The sequence below is a fragment of the Leptonotus elevatus genome, chromosome 17, assembly GCF_054856555.1.
Source record: "Leptonotus elevatus isolate MCC_2025b chromosome 17, RoL_Lele_1.0, whole genome shotgun sequence".
In the NCBI taxonomy this organism is placed as follows: Eukaryota; Metazoa; Chordata; class Actinopteri; order Syngnathiformes; family Syngnathidae; genus Leptonotus; species Leptonotus elevatus.
The window spans coordinates 13,440,427-13,460,624 of NC_141255.1; the positions used below are offsets into that span (position 1 = coordinate 13,440,427).

General features: G+C 41.0%; 1 protein-coding gene across 1 annotated transcript; it reads left to right on the plus strand.

Moving 5' to 3' along the window:
• The first annotated feature begins 443 nt into the window (after window positions 1-443).
• ntf3 (neurotrophin 3) lies at window positions 444-19,812 on the plus strand. The gene is made up of 2 exons (XM_086059369.1): window positions 444-589; window positions 16,243-19,812. The coding sequence occupies exons 1-2, from the start codon at window positions 572-574 to the stop codon at window positions 17,116-17,118; spliced, it is 894 nt and encodes a 297-aa protein (XP_085915495.1). The 5' UTR covers window positions 444-571; the 3' UTR covers window positions 17,119-19,812.
• Window positions 19,813-20,198: the final 386 nt, after the last annotated feature.

Consider the following 20,198-nt stretch of genomic DNA (forward strand, 5'->3'; position numbering starts at 1 on the left):
GGATGCAAAAAAAAAAGAAAAAAAAAGAGAAGACAAACAAACAATTGAGGATTCGGCTCTCATATTTGACATCATCTTCAAATCGGCTAGACGACTTTTAACTGTCCGTTAAAATGTCTTTACTGCGCTGAAAAAGTACCACTGACGTAAAATGAATTGACTAAGTCTTAACTTTCAGTAGTCAACGACAAAAAAAAGTCATTCAACGCAACCCTAACCCTCCAAATGACAAGTCCTAGTATCGGACACGCACTTTTTGCGCGCACCGGCTGCGTGTACATTTGCAGCAGACACGCACTGAGAGCCATCTGTCCTGCATCAGAGAGAGTGTGTGTAGATTATGTTGGAAGGGGTGAGAAAGGGGGGTGGGGAGGGCGGGTTCGAGAGGAAGAGAGCGAGAATTACGCACACCCTGATCCTCTCCTTCCTAACAGAACCAGTGTGGCGGTGGTGGTGTGCAGACGCTCTTGCAGCCCTCCTCAGTGAGAGAGAGAAGTTTTCGTCAAAGGATTCTGCCCAAGAATTAAATCACCTTCATGTCGACTCTGTTGGATAGTAACCGGCCGATGCTATGGTTACCTTTATTACGGTAGGAAGGCAAACTTTTGTTACCGACTTAAAATGACTAAATGCCAGTTAGGAAGCGTTCATGTGGTGACGGGAGTGCATTTTGAAAAACTTTTGAATGAACTGAACTTGGCACCAAAGGCGGACTTAAAAGCTCTGAAGGGCTGCAGAGTAAATATTTACCTTTTGTACAACGCACACATTATGTGATGTGTTTAAAAGCTGGCTATCTCCAATACAAAGGCACATAACACAAATGAGACTATGCAGGGAGGAGAGATTCCGCATGTCTTTGTACAGGTAGAGGGTTGGGTTTCTTTAAGTTGCGCATAAATATTGTGAGAGTCCCCTGGAGCTGTGTGGACGTGTTCAAGGGAGTGGAACTCTGCTGATGTGGTTGAGCTTGTATTTTTGGAAATATGAAGCCTATTCAAGTTGTTCATATACTCACTTGACACTAAAAACATGCTTCAGAATACCTGGAATCATATTTTTAATGTTAAGTATATCTGAAATACCTTTTTTGTGTGTGCAAGAGCTACATATTTGGCCCGGTATTATTATTATTATATAAAGTCGTAAACCATAATCCTCCACTCTTGTAACAGCTTTTTTTTGTAGTTGACGTTTATTACTCCTCCACTTACCGTACTTACATAAAAGTTTGAGCAATTTTAGCCGTAGTAGGCAAAAGTATAGCAAAGTGAACTTGGCATCTACAGATTGCTTAAATGTACTTTTAAGGATACAAGTTTTTGTATGGGTGAAGTCAATATAATAATAGTAATAATAATAAAAATTAATTGAATTGAATGTTATTGTCCTGTGTTAGTGTTTGAAACTCCAAAGTTTTGCCTCAGATTTGATTCCCCAACAGGCATGCACGCGGCTACAGAGCATCACCGTCATCAGTGTGCGTTTGCCGTGTTCACCGCCATGACAGATTTACGAGACACCTCAAATTTCCCGTGTGCTCGTGCATGTCAAGGGTCTTAATCGTAATGTGTGTAAATGAGAAAGTGAATTCATTTTTCATCCTTATGCGTTTTATCTTTAGTGAAGCATGTAAAGTGTCACGTATGGCACAATGGAGGCACGTCACTGCACCGGTCTTGACGTTTTACTTATTGCAGGTGTCATCGTTTTGTTGCTGACAGTCTAATTGGGTGTTTGTCAGTGCGTGTCCGCGCGCAGAGGCTGTCGAACAGCTGTTTGCGGCGGCGGTTGGACGCCCTCCCAACAGGGCCATGCAGACGCGCAGCAGGGTGAGGAATTAGGACGTGGAGAAGGAGACAAGGCATGCTCCAGTGCTAGGTCTACTTTATAGGCCCTTTAAAAAATCCATTCACTGCACCACAGGGCCAAGTCACCATCATGGCTTTGGGCAGTTGCGTGCCAGTGGGGCACAGCTGCAACAATTCAGTTTAACAGTCTTCAGTGGAGGCTTATTGCAAGAGTAAAGAGAAATATGACAATTGTGGGGTGTAAAGTCGATAAAAATGCCTCCCAAGGAGATATGACTAATCATTACTTTAATAAGAATGATTCTCTGCTTCGTAGAAGCAAAGAAGATGCAGCCATTAAAAATATATGAGTAACAAATCGGTGAGTGAGGACGACTGCCGAGAGAGTTCACGTTAAAATCACCTCGCGGCTTAAGGGTTGCTTTTATAGAATATCTCCATTAAATGAGGCACTGTTTACTTTGGAAGGAGTAGTCACATCTTCACAAGGGTCTTAATAGCTTCGTTTGAAGGAAGCATTCTCGCGGTGTTTGTCATTCATGACGTTGCACCAGACACGCGGACGCTAAGGTATTTGAATTTTTTTTTTGTCTGTGACACCTTTCGTAAGGCTGACAAAAATGGGAAAAAGTGTTGGGATTACATAATTAGGGCCCTTTTTTCTGCATGAGTCTATAAGGCTATCAATTCTCAACAATTTAGACCAGTGGTGTCAAACATACGACCCACGGGCCGGATTAGGCCCGCAAAGGGGTTTAATCCGGCCCGCGAGACGGACCAATTAATCAACCGGCAGCAATCATAACATATAAATTCGTAACTTCACAAACAGTCCTCAGATGAGCAATGCAACTTGTACATGGAATCGTCCTGCATGTCATTATTTTACACTCAACCTTAAGTTACGGTTTGTTTAATATATATATATTTTTTAATCGTAGGCCGACATAAACGTGTTAAATACAAATAAAGACACAAATTCAATTACTGGTAACACAAATACATATGACAAGGGTTAACGTCCTTAGAACTTCATTAACTGTGCCACACAATGCATTCTGGGAACAATATATATGCAAAATAGGTAGATTTAGCACATCCGGAAATCATACAGGCAAAGTGTTGGCCGCATTCCATTTGCATTAGTGTTATTTTTTGGAACAATATGATTACAGTTGAGCTCCGTAATTTAGGGCTGGCCCACAAATAGCGAAAATCTGCGTATAATTGACGACAATTTTTATACAGTGGAACCTCGGACTTCGAACGTCTCGGAACTCGTACAAATCAGACTTCAACCCAAAAAATCGGAGTAAAAAATGCATCGGCGTTCGAACACCCAAGCAAAGCAGAACGTACCTTGAACGGGTAGCCGAGTGAAGAAGACTGAAGCCGAATGCTCACGTTGCGGCAGCGGAGACGAAGCGCTGCTCATTTCTAGTCAGAGCGTGAATACTCCGGGAGGTGCTCCGTACATTCGCGAGTGCATTTTGTTTTTTCCTCAACAATTTTCTTCGACATGGGCCCAAACAAAGACAAACTTGCCAGTGGCAGCAAAGAAAAACATACAGTTTGTGCTACGAACCACAGTGGATTTAGGAAGGAGATTATCGCTCCATTGTAACTACCGTGACTACTTCAGTAAATACCGGCACGAGGACCCTCCTTAGCTGTTCAATAACGTGCCTGATGTTAAACAGCGCACAAGGACCCCTTAGTAGTCTAATGATATGCCAGATGTAAAATACACCAACTCAGCACTGAACTAAAGTATGCATTCATTAACGTAGCATTTTTCATCCAATGAGGCCATCACACAACAACAAAAAAGGTAAGGTATTTTTTATTGTTTAAATACTGTACAGGGAGTACAGTACAAGATTAATTAAAATAGGAATTTTCTGTATTTGGAGCTGAGAAACGGATTAATTGCATTTACATTATTTCCTATGGGAAACATTTTTTTGGACTTTGAACACGTCACAGGAACGAAGTATATTCAAACTCCGGGGTACTACTGTATACCATTATTTTACTGATGTGGCCCACTTGGTAATATGTTTTACTCCATGCGGCCCCTGAGCTAATATGAGATTGACACCCCTGATTTAGACAATTCCACAGTGCACAAAGCATGGGCAAAAAAGGCATGGTCGGAGGAGTTTAGTGTGCAAAGTAGAAGCGCTAGAAGTTGTCACAAGTTTTGTCAATATATAGTTGTTTTTTTTTTTAATTATGGTGGTGGTTTCGGGTTAAAACAATTACATCCATTAAAAAACACAGTCTTCATATACAATGAGAACTCCTTGCGCTGAGGAAAAAGTAGATTTGAGATCAAATAGATAGAAATCTCGACGTCGGAAAACAAAATCACGTGGAGTCCAGATTTGACGCTGCTCCAGAGAGGTGGATGAACTGGATTTAATTCACAACAAAAGAACAGAAGAAGAAGAATTTTCCGTCAATGTCTTTTTTCTTCTTCTTCTGTGAACAGGCTGTAAACACTGAGGAATCTGGAGAATCAGAATCATTATTGTTACATTGGAAGCATATGCCTCGTTACTTTCAATGTGTATATTGTATAGCATCACAATAGATTTGCGCCAATCAATTGTTGGAAGACATCGGCTGTGTTTGGATCAAGTTGCTTTCTTTCATCTTATGTGGTTGCAATTTTCAGATCCCCGCTGGCCTCTTGATAGTTTATCCTTTTAGCAGAGTGTTTATATGCGGCACATTCTTATGGCTTGTCCGCACAAAGAAAACCTAAGGCGTTTGATTAAGCGCATGCCGTGCAGCTTCCTCTCCCTCTCACACAGCACGATGGACAAAAAAACGTGAATGAGTTATTGCTTCGTGGCCCTTGCGCTTATCTTAACGCAATTGAAATCCAATGAAGACAAACTCCAACATTAAAAAGTGAATAACGAGCAATTTAGCGTCCACCTACTCCGTTGTCATGATTTTGACGGACAGGAAAAGCAGATAGCGATCAAGTGGTTCCAAGAACTTCACTCCCTCCTCTTTCTGCCCGATCTTTCGCCTCAGTCTGAAATTATTTACTTTATCTCCCTCACTTTCACTGTACCTATATTTATGAACCTCATTTTTTTCTTTTTACGATCTTTTTTTTTCTTCTTACATTCATCTTAGTTTTGCCCACTTCGAAACGTGGATTCTGCAACCTACTGATAAGAGCAGCGTCTGTAGAAATGATGCTGATAGACGTGATCACCCAAAATGAACTCCTGAATTCTTTATATGCGCCACATCTCACTTTAAAGCGTCCGTCCATTTTCTATACCGCGAGCAGCTGCACACCAGTTGACTTCGAGCAAATGAAAACAATTTCTAGATTGTGACTAGTGTATGTAGTTAATTGGTTTTAGATTGGCCAACACTATTGACCAATCTAAAGCATTAAAAATGCCTTGCTCTCTTAGATGATGCAATGTTAATGGTTGAACAAACATGCTTGAAATGTGACGATTTTGGTGGTAAGGGTTTTGGCAACGCCCGCGTTATGCGCTGTAGTGATATTAGACGCCCGCAGGTGATCTGTTGGGGCGTGAGTTTGGTTAGTGGCCGCTTTGATATTGGATCTAACAGATGTTCTAATGGCCAGCGGCACAACTCACTGCCCAGTGTGTCAACCACACAAATGCACACACACACACGCACACACACACCTAATCCTTGCTTGTCCTGCCATTTGGTTTTAACCCTAACCTTAAAATAAAACTAATCCTAACTTTAATCTCTGCAATAAAGATAAATATTGAAACCTAAATGTGACTCTTATCGATAGAACTCAGGGCCCAGTTTACCCTTGATGCTATTTGCTGGTTTGGAAAATTTAAACATATATACAGCTACAGGGGGGGCGGGAAATGAAGAGACCGGCCAATTTTCTTTATTGTTCATTTTCACGTCTAGTGCCAATAAAAGCGCACCAAGTGACTAAGTGACACACATGAAAAAAACAAAAACATGCAATGCCTATAAGCAGCATTTTTGGCAGTCCAGGACATCAGAGTAAACTTACAATTCGCTCCAACATTAGCTGCCGACTGCCAAACAAACAAAGGCGAGAAGGGATTTGCTGTCTACTGACGTTTGCCGTCTCAATTCTAATTCCTTCAATGTATTGTACCGTACACTCTAAAAAGAGAATTGTTGACCAACTTAATTGAATTGCTTCAAGTAGTAACACACAATTGAATTAAAATAATCCAAGTCTGATCAGTCAGTGTCCATTCAAAGTCATAGCGTGAGTTTGGTAGTTTGTAGCCTGGAATACATACAAATGAATCCGTGCAGACATCCACCCTAATGTGCATCTGCCCACTCATCTCCATTTTATTAGTCAGTGGGAGAACAAAGTGAAAGTCAGTCTCGTGTGGTCCCAGTGGAAAGTGGGATGCAAAGAAATGAAGAAATGGATAGACATGTGCAACTAATCAGATTTTTTTGTGTGTGTCTTATAGCTCACATTCTGCCAGGGACACATTAAATTATAGACTCTACACTACGGTACTGTTTTGTTTCAGCTGACATGGGGTTCCCGCTGGGAAGCTACATATGGTTTTGGCTTTGTATCATTGGGAGTGTTGTAGTGCTCCGATCCGACATGCTGCTGCTCCTTTGTAATGTGTACGAGAAAAGTTCCCGTTTTCAACTGACTGCCGCTGCAAGCCAACAGACAAAGTTAATGCCATCAAATGAAGTTACCCTGTGTTTTACAATGTCTAAATTTAACCACTAATCGTGCATGAGGGTAAAATCCTTTGACTGGTGACTCGTTGGTCTTGTGCCAGCCTGCCAGGGATGATCACATTGATTGAAGTGATTTAAGGGCAGCAAAGAGTGTTTGAAATTAAATTAATTAAATTAAAAATTAAATACCCTTTGCATTCGGGCAGTCGGAGATGTAGGATTGTACGTGTCACTTCACAGTTGTTTATGATGGCCACGCTCTCATCATGTCAAATCTTTGACACTCCACGAAAGGCTTCTCTGAACTCTGTCAACCTTTTAAATCGCTCAGTACATCTAAAAATATATAACATGGCTGTTATGAATTGATTAGGGTTACACAGAAAAACCAATGAATGAAAATGAGCTTAAGTCGTTTTACATTGGCCACTGATATTATCAGGGATCACAAGTCGACAACAGTGAATGCCAGGAAGAACAATGACAACGCAGTTTGTATCATGAAGCGTTTTTTAAGTGGAAACTTGGCCGTTATCTTCTATTGTTGTCTTTATTTTGAGGTGAATCATGTGCACTCAGTGAGGCATGCTCTGCTACCAACTCTTGATTATGACCTAAAGGCCACAATGAACGGTTACTAATTATTCCCACTTTTTTAATGTGATTGTTTGCTTCCTCCCAAGTCAACAAAATACACTGTGGCCATTCTGGGAGTTTGGGGGCCTCAGGACCTTCTTGAGGAGCATATCATCACACCAATTTTAATATGGCACCACGAACATTTATAAAGGGGGGCGAGGGGTGAAATCCAAACCTATCCGACTCTATGTAAAAAAAAGTAGTTGCCACCTCAACCTAATAACTGGTTGTACCATCCTTGGCATCACGTTTGCGCAGATTTGGGCGCGTCAATGAAATATGAGCTTCCGTCATTCGTCAACAGTCGCGACACTTTTCCGTCATCGTCAATCCGTCAATAACACAAGTCGAACTGCATTGTAATCGTCAATCCATCAGTGAAAAGAGCGTCCGCCATGGTATCCGTCAGGAATGCCCACTTTTTTTTGTCAGGCTCGCATCTAACTCCTTGCGGGGGAAAATTCTGAACATATTGAAAATACAGGCAGGAGCATATCTAAGTAAAATGCATGGTTTATAATTGTGAATAAGTAAGAGTCATTGTGCATTTTAGACATGGTTTCAATTGAAGTGCAGTGTGTCAAATGGAGATCACTGATTGGCTATTTAGCTAGAAAATGCAAATCATTCCTCATCATCAATCATTCAAGAGCTCCGCTGGCCGATGGCGTCACACCGCCACTGCATTACACCGCATTAAATAAGAGCGATGTGCTCATTTATTAGTTCAATTTGTTCATTGAATTCACGTGGCACCTTTTTTCTCTATGTAGTAAAGATAATAACAATTAACTGAACTTTGATTTTGTGTTTTGATATATTTTTTTAATAATGAAATAGAAAAAAAAGAGCACTCAGGCAAGTTACTGTAAAAGTAAAAAAAAAACGTATTTGCATTTCCTGTCTAGCACAGCCAATCACAGCGATTGTCATCAACGCCAATTTGCATAAAAAGCAAAATGACAGAAAAATCCCTTAATACTTAACCATTTTAATCAAAATCACTGCTTTTTACTTGAAGTTTGTTGACTTCCCAGTGAAAGATAATGATTGTGGGAGCCTGGTTAAAGTGACCGGTACTCGTGCTGTTACTATGCAGGCTGTGATCATTTGCAGCATGTTTTATTCATAACATGATCGCGATGCCGTTCCAACTCTACATGGCAGACAAGACAGAAGTGGGCGTGTCCGTCATTGACGAACTACATTGACGGACGAAAACCCCCTTCCGTCGATGCCTAGTTCAACAAAATGGCCGTCCGTCATTGACAGATTGAAGGACCTTCCGTCAATGTTGACGGAATGCCCACCTCTAGAGAACTCGTGATGAGTCTTTTGGCCCACTCTTCTTCACACATTTGATAAAACTCTACTAATGTTGGAGGGTTTTCCAGCATTACCGTCGTTGTGTTTAAGGTACTAAATGTCTTCAATTGACTGAAATCAATCTGAATTGGATTCAAGTCTGGACTTTGTCGAGGTCCTGAAGTAGCAGAGCAGCCCCGGACCATCACATTGTGTTTCCACAGATTATTTCTCCAAAAGTCTCCTCAAAATCAGGAAAATCCCTCAAATTGAATTCAGCAAAAACCCAACGCAAAATTTTAGGCCAATCCCTACTCGATAATGGAGTCTGCTATGACAGTGGCACTGCATTGATGCTACTTGAGTTTGTCCTCGGTCAGTGGGCACTGTGTCCAGATGATTAACAAGTGCAGAGTGCAGTGGCTGCGGACTATGAAAATACTACCAACACACACACACACACACACACACACACACAACAGAGGAAGGTCAAAGCCACTGTAGAGCCTTACAAGTCTATTCTTGTGTTGGTGATTCCATTAGGCTTGACGCTGGATTAACTTCCCCTGATCTCTGAGGGCGATTTGTTATAATACTGAATCAACTGTACTCTCCCTGTTTTATACACACAGCTTGTTTGAAGTCCAACAATCTCTTACTGTGAGTGCAGACAGGTCTATTAGCTCAGAGCTATTGGAGAAGCTGTCAGTTGAGTGAGATTTGCTGCTGCCAAATATGTCATACTTTCGTAGCATAAAACGTAGGGAATGTTGGAGGGTGTTCAGCGAGAGGGTCTTTTTGTTTTATTACGGTGAATGTTTTTCGCTATTGAGTATAATGAAAACCAGTAGCCAGAGGACACGTTCCTTTATCCTTAGAATGATATCAATCTGAATGCATTCAGTATTCAAACATTTCACTTGCACAAAGAAGCAACATTTTATTGCTAAAGAGATCTCAACCCTTTAAGTACCGTACAAAAATCGCAGTTGAAAGTGCAGGTGCACCCTGCATTGATTATTCGGTCATTATCGAAATGACAATGACTTGTACAACAGCAATTACTTTTTATGATAGGAAAAAAAACTTTGATAAAATCTTGCCAGCTAATTGTAGCATGATGATAAAAATGACCATTTGGAGGGCTGCACAGACTTTTTCCACGACAAGGGCCAGTAGTAATAAATAATAGGAAACCTCACATTCAACTCAAAAGGGATCAGTTCTGATTATTCTAATTTGTTGCTTCATTACAGCGGAAATAAGATGCTTTAAAGAGACTCGATGGTCAAAATTGCATATTGTGGAAAATCTTGTTAAGTCTTGATTGGTCTCTTAAGTAAGGGAGAGTTGGCCACATGTTCCATTTTGTCTTGAGCAATTCCTTTGTTATAGGAACTGAAATGGTGGCGTATTGCCTTGTTCTGTACATTCAAAGAGAGTCCTTTCACTCTTTACATTGTGGACTCAATTGACCAGAACCAGCCGAGTGAAGGTCCCTCAGTCAGTTTGTTTAATATTCCAGTTCTTTTACTATCTTTATATACATACATATTATGAAAGTTGTAAGAAATGGCTTTTAGGTTAAGGTTTTTAAGGTGTTCTCTGATGCCGAGTCGTGATTGATTGTTACCTGAACTCTGAGCAACCGTGATGCCATTTTCAGTCGACAGCATATGTCCCTTTAATATTTTTAAAATAGGAAAATTAGGCCCACAAATTACAAGTTAGAAGCTGAGGTGGAATAGCTTCAGACATTTTTCTGAAATAAAGCGTGCTCCATATAGCAGCAGTAGAGGTCTCCATCTACATAGTAATTGACTTTAACTCATTCACTGCCATTGACGGCTATAGACGGCAAAAATTCATTTGAACTATTTCTATTAGTTTAACATGTTTTCCCTTTTTTTTTTATAATAAGAGTATGAAACCCTAGAAAATATTTGTTTTACTGTACATTTAGAACAGATATAAAAAATTGTGATTAATTATGAGTTAACTAGTGAAGTCAAGCGATTAAATATAATAAAAAAATGTAATCGCCTGACGCCCCTAATTTTTAATAATCTTTTCTTTTTTTTAAAGAAAAGATTACTAAAAATTAGGGGCGTAATTTTTTTCAGAATTAATCGCATGATTTCACTAGTTAACTCACAATTAATCACAAATTTTATATATCTGTTCTAAATGTACAATATTTTTTCCTAGGTTTTCATACTCTTGCTAAGAAAAGTGGGAAAAAATGCTAAGCCAATAGAAATAGTTCAAATTAATTTTTGACATCTATGGCCGTCAATGGCAGTGAATGAGTTAACAAGGTGCCTGCTACAAATTGTTCAAGTCAGCTGTTGCTACCACAAACACACGCTGACGTCACCATCCCATCACGTAAGGTGAGTGCACTCACACCGGCGAGTAACCAGCGATGCTTGCATTCGCAAACGCCTCTAAAACTAGTTTTGTCACGGCATAATGGCGAGATGACTCACCTGCCTCAAGGCTGTAAAACAGTGATTGAAATTCCCTATTCCCGTTGGAATTTTGCCCTTCCCTTTTAACTGAGCTCGACAACCTGGGGGGCTGAAGGCAGGAGGACGATAAGGAGCGTATCTTAAGACCCTCAACGCAATCTCATTCAATCTGTATCAAATTCTGCAATTAAAACCCGTGTCATCTCTGATGATTGTCAAAACCCATGTGAACCGCTGTTTACCAATACACAAGTGTGCTGGCCTCTCCAGCTGCCTGTTAATCCTTTCTAGGCCCAATTTAGCCTGTGCTGATTATTATGATAATTAGGTGGATGAAAACTTGGCAGGAAAATGAGCCGTAGACTTGACATTATGCTTGACATTTTTTCATTGCATAAACATCTGGAGTCAACTGGTCGGCATTCGTGCTCAGACGTTGCGGGGTGAAAATCCTCTGGGAGGATTTGCTGCTTTGGCACACGGTCCTCTAAAGCTCTGACACTAAAGTGGGGGGTCTTCATGTTAGCTGCAACACTTAGCCCCCCCTCGAACAACCAAGCAGCTTTGTTTTCTTAAGATCAGATATAAACCGTAGTGTCTGCCAATCAGAAAATGGTTAAAATTAAAACAAATATTTTACAGTTTATACCCATTAGCCTGTGGACTGCCATTAAAAGGCCAGGCGGTGATGCAAATTACTTCACCAGTATATCTTTTATTTGGACTCTTAAGTTCTAAGTTGATTTCCACTGTGCTGTTATGGCACTTAAATAAGTAATGTATAATTCCCAGCTCTGCCGGATGTAATATCAGGATGGGAAGGCTCACATAAACACGAGGCCGCCGCCCAGTGCACGCTTGTGTGCCTGCGCTCCAAGCAACAATTAATCACCAATTAGTTTACAGCTCTTTACCGTTACAGCCTGGCAGCCAAAACACAAGTTAAATCACTTTGCCCTTACCATCGGGTCAGCGCAGCATTGACCTTATCTGCATGCTCGAGCAAAGTTGCAACAGCTTACAGTAAGAATATTTGCCTTACATATAGATTACAACTATATACTGGTATACAACTACCAGTAGCATGTTAAAATGGTCTTGTGACAATGGAACGGTAAATCGATGCCATGTTGGAATAATAAAAAATAAAAAAATTGTTTTATTTTATTTTATGTTATTTACTCTATGCAGGCATTTTTAACCTATTGCTGGTGGGTCTGGAATTGACGTACACGAAAACAAGTGATTGCCGGTGAGCAGAGGAATAGGAACTTAAACACACACACCGACACACACACACTTATTGGCAACTGGTCAAATCTACATTTGGCTTTCAATCAGAGTGACAAAGCTCTTAAAAAAGACGACTGTACACACAAGAGTTCACCTGGAGGATCACGTCACTTGTGAACATACAGTACCTGGGGCCAAGTGACTTGGAAATGTAGCCATCAATCCATCTTTTGCTTTCTCTCTTATGTGACATCTCTGACAGGGACCTTGCTCATTTCCATGTGGAACACATTCAACACTTGTGTTAATGAGTTAAAAAAATATATAAATATACTAGCGACATAGAGAGTTTTGGAGTTTAGTGTGTCTGTTCTGAGTTTGCAGAGCAGGTGAGGCAAAAAACTTTGCAAGTTACCCAACTAGTGATGGTCCTAAGAGGAGATCAAATGCGCTCTTCAGTGTTGGTATTTTTGTTTTGTTTTTTGAAACTGGATCAAGTTCCACTGAAACTACCACAAGGCTCCATTTGAAAAACATGCACAGCACACACTTCTAAGGAAATCCAAGATAAAGCGCACTTATTTTGATACATGTTGAATAGGATATTACCTCGACTTCGTCCCGGCCGGGTGCTCCAATTGCAGTTGGTTGTCCAAGCAGAACATCTTATCATAAAATCGCACACTCAACACTTCAACCAGAACCTGCGAAACTTAAACACCACTCTATAATATTGTACTTTATAAATCCATTGATGACATCATGCAAAGAATCAAGCAGTTCAGTGAACATTGTACCTCGGCCACTTGGGAACAATCTAATACAGAAAGACTTCGAGATGGTTACTCCTCAGTGAGCTGAAATAACTTTGGACGTTTCATCGCAGAGGATAAAGAACATACGCCTGTGATATTGTATGATCTGTATGTGTTGCTCCACTATGTGTTCATATATTTATATCAACGCAACACTGATGCCATTTGTAGTGTTTTGCATTTTTTGTCAACATTACGCTACATAGACCGTATTAAGAGAAAGCTTTGCGGTTCTTTGTTTGATGCCTAATTTGAGAGTAAACTTCAACTCGGAGTGTCAAACTGCTGCCATAAAGCATCTTTGTGATGAACATTTACATTTATTGTCACGGTGCAATCATGTGACTCGTGAATATTTATGGCCTAACAAACCCAACCCACTAAATATAACATAATGAAGCAAATTGTTGTCCTGTTTGAACGAGTCACTTTGTCATTAACAACATGCATGCAGAAGAATTGTCAGCATAAAATATTGCTGTTTAACCAAGCATCAAATCCATTCATCATAGCCTTGACTAGGAAATGCATCCACGAACGTTTTACTCAAGAACCCATTGACAAACCAGCCATTCAATGAAAACAGATTTACTTCGATGTTACTGATTATTATGTTAACACAACACTCCACATAATCTGTTCCCTCTATCGCATTGGTCCTAAAACGAAACAAAACATCCTCCTCTGCAGCTTGATGAGAAAAGATGATAAGAATTTGACATTGGAATAAAAGAGTGGCTTGTGCGGTTAAAGCAGACACCTTGAGAAAAAAATAAAAATAAATAAAGGACTCATCAAGCCCTGGCCTGCCTTGAAACATCTGCTTTGCATCTTAGTGGCAACGAAAGTGGGAGGAAGAACAAACAAACAAAAAACGTGTCTCGTCAGGATATTTACAGTAACTTGTCGACGATCGTTATCATTTCCTCTTTTTTTAATTGACTTTGATCCACTTTGTACAACCTCGGTGTGTCATCTGACTTGAGCAATTTTTCTGTTATTTGCTTGTCGGATTTGCTTCATTTTCCCTTAAAAAGAAGACATCCGCACTAATGACTTTCAATTGTCCTCAACGAGAAAACGGCCTGGATCACTGGCGACACGAAAAACGCCAGAAGAACACAAGAGCCAGTACTAATTACGGGTATAATACAAATCACATGAAGCACTGTGGTGGGGCCAGACAAAGCCCCCCGAAACCCAGCATTCCAGATCTGCCCGCTTTTATTCCCACCACAAAACCATCTGAATGTCACATGAAAAATAAATTGTCCTTGAGCAAAAGTTTCACAGCCGCTTGATGACTTTCTTGTAAACATCTCGCATGCTGTTTACTACTTCATGACACTTGGGGCACAGCATTTTAGAGGTGGTGCTTATGATATTTTATGATTTGACCTTAAACTGACCAGAGCTTCAGAATCCTTTGGAATGTACACTGGTTTGTCATGAGATAGATAACAGCTATTTTGCTCACCTACTTAAATGGTCTAACCAGAAAAAACAATTGTGTGGTTCTGTACCTCACATTCATTGCTTTTCAACAAAGACAAGTATTGGTGGTATGTTTTATGCTGGAGACATTTTCCCAATTCCACGTAAAAGCCTGACAACAACCTGAATTGACACTGAAGACAACTTTGCAAAACTCTGACCTCTTGTGAATGTGAGGAATTCTCTTTTGACTCCCCGAGGCTTCTGATGCTTCCTCTTGCCCGAACCTGCCACTGGAGTAACTTACAGTATGTACACAATTCATTTAGTCTTTGCGGAAAGCAATGTGACCACAATCGGAAGGCAACGTTTTGGGTACGATTGCATGTACCTCTTCACCTAAATGTTTATTGGCAGAGTATTGAAATGAGAAAGGTCCATAATTAGGATGCAAAATTTAGGGAAAACCAAAGTTCCACAACACATGACAAGTTCATCTGCCTGAAGTCAAACATGTTGTAATCATTGTTGTGAAAACACCTGTCATTAATAGTTAGACAGGACACAATGAATCACTTAAACAAGGATGAGCAACAGTCTGGGGGTTTGCATGATATTTCATAAACAGACAATCTAACAGTGATTTATTTGAACACTCTCACTATCACCACCTGACTCAAAATGTATTGAAAAGGATCAGCCGGGATTCAAATTGAGGTTGTTCGTCATTTCTTAAAACGTCATATCAGAAGATATCACCCCGCATGACTGCATCGAGATAAATGTGTTGCCAACTGCTAGGTCGCCATTACAGTACATTATCATCCAGGAAAACTAAAATGAACATTTGATGTTGCATAATATACATGAAAAGGAGAACTTGAGTGTGTGTTAGAAGGGAAAAGAAAGAGCATGTACACGTGTTGGTTTTGAAAGCAAAAAAACCCCAAAACAAAACAAACAAAACAAAAAAAACAGCTGTATAGCCCTAAGGAAACCACTTATCAATGAGGCCCATGGGGGAGCATAACGATTAGACGCTGGGGCAATGGATTGATGGAGCAATGGAAAATGCCAAGCAAGGCGGAATGAAGTGACTTTGGCTCATTTCACTGTAACCAATCTTGTTTGTAACAAAATAGAATGCATTGCAACAAGGGCAGCCTGTGCCTGAGTACATGAACAGTGTACGCAAGTTGCATTTCTTTTCAATTATTATTATTTTTCTCTTACTATCAATGCTGTTTTTTTTTTTTTTATCATCTCTCTCTCTCTCTCTTTGCAATGTTTAGCATGTTTGCCCATAGCAATAATAATGACTCATGGTACCGTGTAACATGTGAACTGTAATCAACCATCTAGGAGAATTCTCTTTCTTTGGGGAAAGATCTTTTGGAATAAAAAGTGTTCCTTTAAAGAGGAAATGAGGAAGATTGAAGCCTGGGGTTTTTGACTCCCAGCGCTAATTTGTAACAGAATCAAGCATGTGCCATTGAAAACACATTGCGTAACCGTGCATACATTGTTTGTCGGTTGATGTAAAGTTTCATCCCAAGAAAAATTCTAAAAGCAAAACAAAATGATTATCGGACGTGTCACAAAGTTTCCTCATCTTCAAAAGAAAAAAAGGCTGACGAACGTTTAACAAGAACAAGCGCAACCAAATGATGCCGCTTTTAGTGCTTTATGGTACGCAGCGGCATGGGAGTTCCCGAGCGTTGCAAAGCCAAGACAAACATATCAAGAACGTTATTCTTTGCAGCTACAGGAGGTCTTGAAGGTCAGCCTCAAACTTCTTCCGTCTGTCTGTCTTTGCAGATCTTACAGGTGAATCTAGTGATGTCCATCTTGCTCTACGTGATGGTCCTCGTGTACCTCTATGGTATCCAGGCAACCAACATGGACAACAGTCGCCAAGGGCAACGACAGCAGCAACAGCAGCAGCAGCAGCAGCAGCCCAGTCCGGACCCTTTAAACTCGCTCATCATCCAGCTTCTCCAGGCCGACCTGACCAGGGGCAAGAACCGGAGCCAGCAGGGGAAAAGCAGAGACCGGGAGCAACGGGACGCGCTGCCGCCTCTCCTCGGCGCCAACGGCGACGCAGAGCAGTGGGGGGAGGCAGGCCGGAGCGGCGAAAGCAGCGCCAGCGTGGACGAGGGGCAGGTGATGACGTTGAACTCGGACCTACTGAGGCAGCACAAGCGCTTTAATTCCCCCCGGGTGCTGCTGAGCGACAGGGCGCCGCTGCAACCGCCGCCGCTCTACATGGCTGATGACTTCGTGAGCGGCGGACTGGAGGGCGGAACGGCCGCAAACAAGACCCGGAAGAAGCGCTACACTGAACACAAGAGTTATCGCGGGGAATACTCTGTGTGCGACAGTGAGAGCCAGTGGGTGACTGATAAAACTCAGGCGGTGGACACGAGGGGGACCCCTGTCACCGTTTTGGACAAAATCAAAACCAGCGCAGCGCAGGATATTAAGCAATACTTTTACGAGACGCGCTGTCGGACCCCTCGGCCCTTTAAGGGAGGCTGCAGGGGCATTGATGACAAGAACTGGAACTCGCAATGTAAAACGACGCAGACGTACGTGCGGGCGCTGACGCAGGTTCGCAATTCAGTAGGCTGGAGGTGGATACGCATCGATACTTCCTGTGTTTGCGCACTGTCCAGGAAACGTCACAGGACGTAAACCATCCCGGCTGGAATTCTACGTTCCAATTCCAGTTCAGTGCTTTCCACCACGGGATTATTCACAAATGACACATCTGCTGAAGAAAATGTGGGTCCATTTCAAGAACTTTCCCGCTGCAAATCCACAAATTGGTGCAGCGTTGCTGTTTTGGAGGGAACTCATATGAGTCAGTGTGTGAAGGGGAACTGTATATATAAATTATTTAAATTATATGAAATGCATGTAGTTTATACATGCTCATCTAAATATATATGTATGAATACATTTGTGTTATTTATTGAAAGAAGTCTGCTTCCAAAGGAACAAAAAATCGATATGAAAAAGAATGAACAAAAATGGACTTGCGTTGAGTGTACAAGGCCGTGTGGGGTTGCAAAGGCGCTTCACACGGAGACTCATCATGTGCCTTGACCAGTGTGGCCGCATAGCAAAGTGGGACACGCATGCGATTTCCACAAATGTAAAAAAAAGCTGCAAATCAGCAACAGCTTTCAGATTTCATTGGGCACGCGTACAATATATTCAAAATTGGCCAAACCGCGTCTTCAAATAGTTCATTTTGTGACACTTGACAAAGTCAATCCAGAAATTGCTGTCAGAGAATGAAGTGATGATAACAAAACAAAAGTTGTTCTATTGCCTACACTGATGCCTCTCCATCACAAGCAATATGTTATTTTCTTTTATTAAAACATTTTTGGAAATATTTCATGAACAAAAGGCGTGATGCTGTATATTGGTTCACCACAGACGGTACTGTATTAAATGTCTTCACCACCAGTTCCTTTAAAACTTTAATTTGGTTTGCAGACAAACAACAATATATATATTTTTTTTTACTTTGACGCAAACATTTGATGGCTAGCGAAAAATACATGTCTGGAATCAAGTTGGGCGTCAGAATTGTTTTTCATTGGATGCTGTCAGATTCGATTCCGCTCATGACATTAAAACATCCCAATTTGCACACATGCTTCTCGAGGCCCACAGGCAAAGGGTAACTGACCGCTGCGGCCCATCACACAATTCACAAGTCCGCTCAACAGTCATTCATTCTGCTCTCACATCAGATGATTAATACTTTGATTATCGCACCCGATTCAGCCCTCAAAGTCAGTCAGACATTGCAAGAAGGGGGGCATGTTAAACTCAAAATATCTCTTTCAATCGTTTCCTACAAAAGGTGTTTTGTTGTTATGGCGGAGGTCTCAGAAGTCACACAAGGCCGCGGCGAAACTTGCCATTTCTAATAGCTGGGGGTCTTACAAAGGGGCAAAGCTGATTTAAGGAGATGTGCATACATGCCCGATTGGGATTTAATCTCCTATTCTAAGAGAATCGTATTCATTTGCCAGGCTTAAGAGAAGAGATCAGCGACGCCTTCAATGTTCTGATAAAATGCCGGCATCAAGTTGAAGTCACATTACGGCCAATAATTACTTTATATTATAGTTACTTTACATTACAGTAATATGCAAAATAATCAGGTACTGAGTAACTTCTGATTTATACATCACAGCCCAAATGTTGCATAAAAATATGAAACATCTCCCATGAATACGTCATAATAAATGAAATCAAATCAAGGTCTTAAATGAAACGGCGCATGGTTCGAAGCGGGGACCTTGTACTTGTACGACATTTTTAGACAGCCACGACAACTGTTCTTTTTCATAGTCTGCAAGGTAAGCAGCGTCGATGTGAGGCCAGGGATGCTCTGATCTTCTGACGGCGAGTCGCGCGTCATTGCTGGTGAAATCGAGCCAAATGTGGATCGTAAAAATAAAAAGTAGCAAACGGAAAGCAGAAGTGAAATTAGAAACAAAAAATACTCAAGTTAAAGTAAGTAAGTATTAAAACTAGGGCCCGACTGAGACTGATGCAAATGATTATTGGATTATTTTTGGGGGGGTTTAAATGTCATTATTTTTGTCTTAAATTTTTTTTCCTGTCTGATTAATCGGTAAGTCCAATTCATCCCCCCAAATTCCTGATTCAATGTAACAGGCTGAATGTAGCTCATTACTACCCATATCTGTTCGCCTGCATCATCTTATGAAAGCCAATATGGATTTCAGAATGCCTTTCAAAAGAGCATTCTGTCCAGTTGTTGCAGTAATGTCCGCCGTTTTTTTTTGTGGATCCCAGTTTTGACTACGATAAATGATGAAATCTGCTACTCATCGCAAAAGCCATTGTTTTGTTCCCTTGGCACTTTATTGAAAAATGTGTTATTATTGCGGTCGTGGAATCCGACGCGTCAAAGACATAAATCACTGCATCATGTTTCCATTTCTATTTTGCACTATAGCACAACCTCTTTAGAATTGTGGCTGTACTTTGTCAGAAGTCACTGAGCATCCCTCCTTAAACCACGAATTCAACCGTGCAGATCAATTACACGCACCGGCGAAAACGCCGAGCGTCCGCCAATTTTCTTCTACATCTGGGGTCTGACCTAACACGCTTTTGCAAATAAACCTTAACACCCAGATGAAGCGGACTTTTGGTGTCGGAGTATTAACTTACATCCTTGCATGCTTGACAGGCAAGAAAGGAAAGTGGATTACGAGAAGTTTTTCAGCATTGGATAGCGAGAGCGTGAAAAAGGTCTCGCTAAGGTTTTTGCTTACAAAGTGTTGATACCTACGTGAGGCCACGGGGAGATTGCGTATCTTGGCAACGTGTGGAGTTCACAGCGTCCCCGTATCTTGATGAGGTGATGCCTTAAAAGGAACCCCGACTTTAATGACAAGTTGGCTCTGTATTATTTATTCGGTTGTTGCTAACAGAACTATGAGATTCAAATGTCAAACAGCCAGCCGCCATTCGACGTCGCTACGCACTGAATGACGGCGTGCGTCCAAATAAAGTTTCTACAAAATGTATTAAACTGCAAATTATTTTTGTTAGTAGCAACCAAATAAATAATATCGAGCAAACTCGTCACGACAGTCGGGGTTCCTTTCAAAAGATGGAGGGCTCACAATAATATTTTAGTTGAAGGTGTGAAAGCAAAGCCAATTACATCCAACTATTATCACAACATTATAAAGTAGTTTTTATGTACTGTTTTG